Source organism: Vanellus vanellus, assembly GCF_965231255.1.
Source record: "Vanellus vanellus genome assembly, chromosome: 7".
Lineage (NCBI taxonomy): Eukaryota > Metazoa > Chordata > Aves > Charadriiformes > Charadriidae > Vanellus > Vanellus vanellus.
In genome coordinates, this window is record NC_138912.1 from 20,152,951 (window position 1) to 20,162,489 (window position 9,539).

General features: G+C 55.2%; 1 protein-coding gene across 1 annotated transcript; it reads right to left on the reverse strand.

Moving 5' to 3' along the window:
* Nucleotides 1–1,337: 1,337 nt before the first annotated feature.
* TMEM72 (transmembrane protein 72) lies at nucleotides 1,338–7,422 on the reverse strand (the record flags this gene model as incomplete). Its single annotated transcript, XM_082486578.1, has 5 exons — nucleotides 1,338–1,798; nucleotides 1,988–2,127; nucleotides 2,856–2,927; nucleotides 3,353–3,419; nucleotides 7,353–7,422. 5 exons carry the CDS (start codon nucleotides 7,420–7,422, stop codon nucleotides 1,338–1,340), a joined length of 810 nt encoding a protein of 269 aa, XP_082342704.1.
* Nucleotides 7,423–9,539: the final 2,117 nt, after the last annotated feature.

Genomic DNA, 9,539 nt, shown 5'->3' on the forward strand with positions numbered 1-9,539 from the left:
AGAAATAATGTATTTCCAAGAAAAATAGCCAGACCCTCCGGCTTCTACCTTATAAATAGTCTAAGCAGATCTCAGGGATCTTCTCTCCTTATCACCGCCTCACCTCAATGCTCTGTGTCTGGGCTTAGAGCAGTTACAACTCTTCATCCCAGCAGCAGTGACAGTGTGGCCTCATGCTCCACGTCTGAGAAAACCCGGCCACCTGAGCTCTTTCCCGTGTGCAACCAATAGAGTTGCCTGATGCTGATGAGAGGGTCTTGGTGATGGTATCCGCAGGCACAGAGGGTCTTGGTGATGGTATCTACAGGCACAGGCAGCATTTGCCATCTGGAAGCAGAAAGTCCTAGTCCTCAGGTGGGAAAGCACCAAGGGGATGAGTTGAACAGGAGAGAAATGCCTGATTATAGGCATATGGTCCTTAAAGGGCAGAATATATTGTAGGATTAAGCTAGAGGTGAAGGGTTCAGGGAAGAGCTGGCATGGAGGGGACTGGTGGGACAGAATTGTAACTTTATTATTGCCTTTGCCCTCTGGGGCCCACAACTGACACACAAAGGGAGTTACACATGGTCTGCCGTGCCAACGAGGTGCTGAACCTCATGACCTGAGCTGCAACATCATTCCAAAGCTCTTCTAATGCAAGAGGGCTGTCTGGGCAGGGGACACTAGGAAACCCCAGGGTCTTCCCTGCTCCTGTGTAGGTGTCCCCAAGGTCAGAGGTGATTTCCCTGCTGGGCTCAGATCATGTTTCGGCGGAGGGCACTTCACGGGTGCTAGCCCTAGGGGTGTGCCTGGTCTCAGCCCACTTCTGAAATGACGTTTTGGATGCCCTGGGCCTGCTGCAGCCTGTACAGGTGCTGTGAGGGAACCTGCAGGCTGCAGTCCTCTGTGCTGGATGCGTCCCACTCCTGAGCGCTTCCACATGCAGTGAGGGCAGGAGGCTGCTCTGGGGGCATGGTGGTGTCCCCTCCTCCTGTCTGCATCTGCCTCGGGGGAGGCACACACCACAGTAGTGCCGTAACAGAGGGGTGACCCACATTTGAGGCCGTGGGAGCAGAAACCTGACTGTCCTGGCACTACCCTGGCTGAACCACCCACCACCTGTCCCCTGGGCACGGCGCTGCAGGGGCTGGGGACAGCCACCGGCCCTGTCACAAGTTGTGGGACCATGTAGAGCGGGCAGCCCCTTGAAAAGGAGGTAGTGACACAGTTGTCACCCTGGAGGCAGGGAGGGCAAGGAGGGCCACCTCTAGGGGCCCCTCAGCTGCTAGAGTGGCAGGGAGAGATGCCAGCGGCAGGGGTAGCATGTCTGCCCTGTCCTTGCTCCTGCTGAGGGCTCAGAAGAGGCCTGTGGAGCTGAGGGGAGCGAGGATGATGGGGGCATCGGGCGGAGTGAGGATGGGTGTTGTGTCCGACGTGGTCTCTTCAGCCTCACTCTCCACATCCTCCAGGCTCTCGCTGACAGAAGGGATGATCTGCACCACCTTCTCCTGGAAGTGCACTTGCTTGCGTGGGGCTGGCGGGGCCACTGGCTGGGCAGGAGCCACTGGGGCCGGGCTCCTGTCCTTGCTGCCCTTTAGGATGCTCTTCATGTGGCCCAGCAATGAGTGGTGCTGCTCCCTCTGGGCCCCGTGAAAGGTGTAGGTCTGCTCAGTATCACCAGCGATGGTTGGAGCTGCCACAGTGGCTGAAGGGTCCACATACTGACCCACCTGAGGATGTGTCTCTTTGTGCTCTGGGCTCTTCCTCCTCTTGCTCAGCAAGAAATAGGCCAGGGCAGTGAGCACCAGCATGGACCCTGGGGAGAAGGCCATGTTGGTTCAGAGTTGGGGCAAAATTAAGAGCTCACCAAGCAGTGCTTGGTCCAGCTAGCTCAGTGGTCCCCACAACCGATCTGCACCCCACACGTCCCCACCCTCTCTGGCCCCCAAGAGACCACACTCCTCTTCCATCTGCATTTCTCCCCACCCTAGCATGGGCTCCTCACCAGGGATGGTGACGTGCCAGACAAGGACGGGATGCAAGAAGCAAGCCACCGACAGCAGCGTGTACCCCAGGAATTTCTGGAAGCTCCCCGGGCGTCTAGCTCGCTTCCAGCAGGCCTGCGCCAGGGAGTTGGGCTCATATCTGGGGAGAGAAACAGATGTCCTTGTGGGATGGGGCACCAAGCACATGGCAAGAAGCTCTGGACTTAACAATCACTCTTCTAAAGGTTCAGATCCTCACTCTGGCTTGCCAGGAAACCACTGTTGGCCAGGGAAGGTAAGCAAAGCCTGAGCCCCTCCCATGGGGGAAAGAGGCCAGGGGCTACATCTGCCAGAGGTCAGCATCTCAGGTCACGTCTCCTTGGTGCGTTTGCCCACCTGGCAACTAGTTGAGTGGCTATTAGCTGGAGTAAGGCATTGCCTCTAAGCTATCAGGGCTTTTGAGCTTATGCTAAAAGACAGCAGAATTTCTCAGCCTTTGAGAAGTACATAAGGATTTTCTACATTCTAACTTGAACTTCTGTGCTGTTTCTGGGAGGGAGCAGCAGCTCACCCTGGGGTTCTGGCTCTTCCTTCAACCCTGGCCCATTGCAGGACTTCATCTGCGTTAAGCAGATGCTGCAGACCAGGGTCTGTCATGCTGATGCTCAGCAAATTATGACACAAGCCTGGGTTAAAACACAGGTTTAACTGGCTGTGGACATGGCCCCACTTACCTCCCCCCTGCCTGAGTGCACTTGCCATGGCAGTAGGGGCAGGACCTTTGGTTTGGCACTTGCAGCTCAGCTAGGTCTGATGTTGCCTGTAAGGGGCAAATTGCCTTAGGGAAGTCCCACCGAGGCTGGAGAATACTGGACAGGGTCTACTCACGTGAAGCACATCTCCAGGAACAAACTGATAAAGAAGAAGCCTTCACAGACAGTAACTGCAACCCCTGAAAAACTGAAAGGTGGAGCTGTCAGGGGGGCAGGGCTGGGCTTGAGTATCCTCTCCAGGTGGCAGAAGGGGCATAGAGGGCCAGGATTTACTATCCAGTTCAAAACAGTCAGTGTGCTGGGGTCTGAATAGCCTCTGCTCAGCTGGTTTGTAGAGGAGAGCTCAAAGCCCTTCTGCCCCCATAGGGTCAGCTTGCAGCCAGTGCCACCTCTGGCCTGCCTTAGTCTACAGTACCATGAGCGATGCAGTAGCTTACCTTTTTCTAACAGAAATAGCTTATTTATCTGAAACCTAGAAATGGAGATCTGAACTCCCCAAATCCTCGGACACTGCTCCCTGCTGCTGTTGCAGTCTAGTCTGGTGCTACATATGGCGGTGGGGTCAAACGAGTCACCCCCACCGACTCTGATTCCAAGGGCAAAAATACTCACAGCAGATAGAAAGCCAGGCTTTTGAACTGTCCTCGCTGCAGAGTTTCTACGCCCACACCGATCAGCACTAGAAAGAGAAGGTAGGAAAGATGCTGACTTCAGGGTTGGTTCCCGATTCTCCGGTGCCCCACCAGCTCCCAGGATCGGTGCCCCCATTTCCCTAGGGCTGGCGAGGTGGCTCCCCCTGTGCTGTGCAGCATGTTAGGACAGCCAGCACCAGTGATTCATGCTTACACACCAACCCAGGGGGGGTCAGAGCTCAATGCTGGCCATCACATACAGTCCAGAAACCCATCCCAGCTGCACCCCTGTCACTGTGTGGGCTGGGGATAGGTGCTCTGGGGACACCAGCTGGCCTTGGACAGCTGGAGGAGGTGAGCAGGAATGTCCTGTGTCCCTTCTACCCCCTGCCATAGCTCTTCGTCATGGCTGCCACAGGGATTTCCCTCCCACTTCCCCATCCACCTCTGCCCCCTCCATGTCCAGGGACCTCTCTGCCCAGGTCCCCCCAGTGCCCGCCAGCCTCTCTCCCCTGCCCTCCCTGCTTGCCCAGGCCTGCTGCACCCAACACGTGGCTGCAGGGCAGCAGCAGGACCGGGGAACCATGCCAGCTGCCTTCACAAAGGGCCATAGCTGTAGCCATGGCATCAAGATCCTTTGCTAGCCAAACAGAAAAACATATAATGGGAGCAGGCAGATTAAAAACAGGGGATGAACGTTCCCTTGGTGTCCCGGCCAGCTCAGCGCACTGGGGAGTCAGTTTAAGGGGGATTAAGAGTATTAGTGAGGCTAAAATCTTCCCTAGACTGGCCGTTGCGGGCCAGTAGCTTCAGGGGATGGAAAATTTCCTTCAGCATCCTTCAATTCCCCACAAGACTATTTCCAAAATGGTGCAAAAATGAAATGCCTCGCACCAGCTGCAGCAGGCTGGTTGGTCCGTGACCACCATGGTGCACAAGCACCAGTGGCATGGGGTTGCGTGGAGCCCAGGTCTCATGGCCAGGGCATCGCTCTAGGCTGTCACTGCACTCCTGTCTGTCCTTGATGTCTCCACATCTCACCAAGCAGTCCCTGCCCGTCCACTGGTGCTCAGGAAGTTCACCACTGGTCCTGCTCAATGGATGCTGGCCAAGGCTTGAGGTGCTGGTTGGCTTCATTTATCTGAGCTGTGGTTTGCCCAGCTGGAGAAGGGTATCAGGCTCCCAAATGGGGATGCAGACCAGTGTCCGTCAAGCCTGCAAGGTGGGTCAATGTCGAGGGACTGTGCCTGAGCCCTTCTGTGGTCTCCATGTGTCACCTACAGCTGCTGGCTCCTGTCAGCCAGCGGAACACATGGGGCCCACAGGCCACCCTCCTCCGTGGAGGCTGTCTCTCCAGCCTTGAGCAGAGGCACAGGGAAATCAGTCTCCTCAGAGGGCTGTGAAGCTGTGTGAGCTGTGTAATCCTACATGCAAAGTATTGTTCTTTGCTATCTCGTGACTGAGAAGCCTTCTTTATAATCTTCCCTACAAATGTGGAATTCATTCATTCATCCATTCATTCCCCGCGGATGAATGCAGAATTCAACAGCTCGGCTGTTACGCTTGAGTCTCTGCTCTGGATGGGGAGGCTTCCTGATTTTGCACAGCTTCTGCTTTATGCACAAAGCTGTTTGGATGAAGAATCTGCAAGAAGCAAAAGGCTGTTTCCGAGGTGTTTGTTTGGACTAGTTGCTGCCTTGATTTGGATCTTATCCAAACCATGTGGCTCAAGGCACATGATTAGGAATTAAATGGTTGAAAGCATGAGAATTAGGAAATAAGTAAGGACTCTCTCCCTACATGCAGAAATCACAAGGCCTAAAAATCTCTAAACTACAGAGATGCCCCAAACACTGCAGCGAATTGTGGGGCTGTTTGATAGCTCTTCATGAGGCTGTGCCAAAGGCAGGGCGGTCTAATTTCTCACACACAAGAAACCTTGTAGCCCCACCACTGCAGACAGCCATTACACTCCAAGATCCTGGGGGAAGGGCAGGTTTATATTATGTGGATAACCTTCTGCGTTTGCAAGCAGCTTATGGAGCTGGCCAGGCCTTCTCGGAATCAATTAGTGAGGCTGATGCACTCTCCTCTTCCTTTCATTTATATTTTTTTTTTCACACAAACCCCATGGGATTCTCTTCTGCATGGTTTCCATTTCATGCAGAAAGCTCACACACCTCATCAGGCACTAAACGCTGCATCAAGCTGTTTTCTTAGTCCATTGAGACACATAGAGGAATAAAACACAGGCACCTCCCATTCTTCACTGGTCTTTTGGGAAAGTCAGGTGATACTGAGAATGCATCTGAGCTATGGAAAAGCACAGAGATCGGTAGGGCAGCTGTCTGTGCTCTGTGATGCTCAGCAGGGAGACTACTGCACTGCTCATTTCAAGAAGAACTACAGAAAGAGGGGCAGATGATGCAAAATGATGAAAAGAAAACGAGCAGGAGACAGAGAGATTATATTCCACTAAGACAATTCCAAATTGTAAGCTACTTTCAATTTTGCTGTTCTAGCTCTAGTTTTCCCATGGCAACAAGTTCATGTTTTCTCACAGGAAGGTGTCTATGTTTCCTCAGAGCTTAAAGGGAGAACATGACCAGCACTGAGCTCATGTGGGCCCAGGGGGAATGGGGATGGAGAAAGGAAGAGATTTGCATTTACTGGTTAAAGCCGTGTCCCAGCTCCTATCTGTTGCAGTCTCATCTTGATGTGCACTTATCTACTGGGAGTTTGTATAAACTCAGAGACTCAGTTCTCTGCCTGTTATCAGTCGTTTAAACCACATTCCAGAGCACAGCCTCCAGTGTCCCACCTGGGCTTCGGGTGTCCTTGGGGACCTGTGCTCTCTCCAGCTGACCTGCATGCTTTCTACTTTGCCCCCGACTTGAACAAAGTGTCTCCCATGGCTGCAGTTGATAAAGGAAATGAGGAGGCAGGAGGGCCTGCTGCGACCTACTCTGCACTGCCTGAATCTGAAATTCCCGGGGGTCTGACACAGGAACCACAGGCACCACCTCAAGTCACCTCTCACCTCCGGTTCACACCTCTAACCTTCAGGCAAATCAGGCACTTTGATCTCTGCTGTACTGATGGGGAAACTGAGGCAGAGAGCACTGCCTGTCCTGTCCCGTAACAGCGCGTCAGCGGCAGTGCCAGAGTGAACCCCTGTGCCCTCTGCGTTAGCTGTCTCCCCACAACCCATCCGGAGAGGCCGATACGAGAGGGTTATTCACCACAGTTCAGTCCTTCTGGGTGAGATGCTGTGCCTGAGACGTCCGGCTCAAAACACCTGCATTTCATCTGAAACCAAGCACTGGGATGTGTCACCAAACCAGAGGATGCTGGTCCCAGGCAGCCCCTGGCAGCGGGTGAGAGGATGCAGCTAGCCAGGTGGGTGAATTTATGATGTTTGTACTGCAGCTATAATCTGAACCGCTTCCTGAGCCTGCTCCCTGACGGGTTGCTAGAGAGGCAGAGCAGCACTTGGGCAGTAGCTGTGCCACCATGGCTGGGACTTCTCCATCCTGCCTGGCACAGGACAACTCACTGTGCACAGCACAAGCTGCTCCTCCTTCGTTCTCACATCCCACAGAGCAGCCTGGCAGTTTTGCGCAGCCATAAGTATTTTGCTTTTCAGTCTCATTCACATCTTGCCTGCGCACAGCTCTGTTTTACAACGATATAATTTAGTTTTCATCTCCGTTTGTGCTTTAGCTTGTCCTCTGCCGTACTGAGTGCTGGATCTTCCTTTCTGATGTCTCACTCTGCCTCCCATAGCATCTGGAAAAAGCCTGGCTGGGCACCCAGCACCTTCCCTCCCTGGGTCCCAAAGCAAAACTGATTAAGTTTCCTTGTCCCCCTTGTAGGATGGGGCAGGGGCTGCACCTGGCCAAAGGCAGGGACACAGCTCAGGGGTCCCGACACCCGCTCGGTGCCTCTAAGTGCCGAAGAAAAAGAGAGCTCGCTCTTACCTGCTGCGGTGGAGATGCCCAGCAGTCGGCAGGTGTACTCCAGGGCACTCCAAAGCGCCTTGTGCCACATGGCGAAGAGATGAAGACTGCGGTGCTGACCAGGCAGAAGCTCCCTCTTCAGACGTCCTGCCTCAGGCGTAGCCCAGCAGCTCCCAGCTTCAGGCAGAGCCTCCCGCACCCGGGACCGAGTGACCTTCCCGCAGGAAAGGGCAGTGGGTGCAGGACGGGCCACCTCCAGCAGGGCCTCCCGGGGAAGGGTGGTCGGAGAGGGAGCTGCCACCACAGGGAACCGGTCAGCACTGCTTCCCGCTGCTCCGGTGGGGGCTGTGGAGACTTGGCCTTTTCCTGCTTGCCGCTTGCTCGCGTTGCCGGCCCAGCGGTGATTAATGATTGGTAAGGGGGGGGTGGTGCAGCTTTGGGAGCATTTGCACCCGGGGTGCATGGCCTTTCCTGCTCCCGAGGAGGAGGCTCTGGAAGCCCAAGCTGATTAAATGCATGTGAAGTCATTAGTGCTGTGCAGCTCCCGGCAGGTTAACCATTTGTGAGGATGGCGATGTTTGCTCTTGGTGAGACGGCGGCACGTTTCTGGCAGGTCGCGGGGCTCCCAAGGGCACCCCGGTCCTGCTGCTTCCTGCAGCTGAGCTCCCCACCACGGCTGCGCTCACCGCGCAGGTTTTGCCGTGCTCTGACCGGTACAGCTCAGACAGTGTCTGGGCTGATGTACAACCACAGGCACGAGGACATCAGATCTATTCCCAAGGGTCCTACAGACCCAGGCCAACCATAGCAGGGGAGATATGTACTTTTCTTAGGAACCTCAGTGAAATGTATGTCTGTGTTGTAGTCACCAGAGCCATTTGAATAGTACCGGGGTCACACAAGTGTCTTGACACGGGGAGTGGGGTGCACACCTAACTCTGACCTCTTTGTGTTGGATTTGGCAGGCAGCTTGGGGGCTCTTGGCTTGTCTCTTCAGGACACGGCACCTCTGGAGAGGGGCAGCTCCAGGCGTGTCCGAAGGCCAAGATGGGACAGTGCTGGCTTGGACCCCATCCCCACATGGCTCTCTGCATGAACATGGTGCATCTCACTGAGGGTCACTGATTTGATCCCCGCTTGCTTCTGCCCAGGGAAGACGCAATGTGGGCAGCAGCCGCCTGGTCAGTGCAGTCCCGGCGGGAGCGCTGTGTGAGCAACAGCACAGTCCCGACGGGCAGCGCGGACATCTGGTGCCCGCGGGGCCACGGGTTCACGGGTCAGCGAGCTCACCTTGAGCTGCAGCCGCCGTCGGGTGAGTCACTGCAGCCCCTGCCCCTCGCTGTGCTCGCCGCCAAGCCGGCAGCAGTGCGGGCAAGGGGCCGGGTGAATCACGCTCCGCTCACGCACAGGCAGCCCTGCGGCGAAGCGGCAACTGGCCGAACCGGTCTCCCGTCATCCCCTCTCACCTGCCTGAGCCCACAGAGCTGAGCCTGGCCAGTATGTGTTGTACTGACCTGTCCCAGGGGTAGAGCTGACTTGGTCTGAGGGCAGAGTGACAGCTTTTCTTCCACAGGATCTCGGTCTGTATTTCAGGCTGGGATTTTCCCAGAGCTGCCGAAGACCTGAGCTCATGCAATGAGGATTCCCTAATTCTTGTGAATAACTTCAGATGGTGTTTTTTTCTGAACACTTACAAGGTGGTGGGTGGCAGCGCTTTTGCAGTAGACAATTCTGACAAGGTCTGGGGGCAAAGCGTGTTTTCCATGTGGGCACTTTCCACCAGAGAAGGGCTTCCAGAGCATCCCGAGGGGCAGTGCTGAACGGTGCAGACCCAAAACATGTCTTTGCTTTCCCGCACTGGCACTGCCTTCGGGTGTTCCCATTTGCTCCTGTCCTCCCGCACCGCCGTGGGTGTTTGTGTCTGAAGGAACTATGGGTTTTCCACACTCAGTGGTGTGTCAAAACTTCCTTTTCAAAAGAGACACAAAGAGGGAAACAGAGGCACGCCAGGAGGGAAGGTCACACGAAGGCTGGGGAAGAGCTGAACTGGGCCATCCCCAGGGAGAGCCTGGGTGAGCCCCGTGCCCTCTCACAGTGCATTGCTGCAGGCTCCAGGAGCATCAGGAGCATCCTCTGCTTCCAAAAATCACCAAAGCGGCTTAAGAGCCCTGAGGTCACGCAAACAACCTGTGTGCCTTTTTTCCTTAC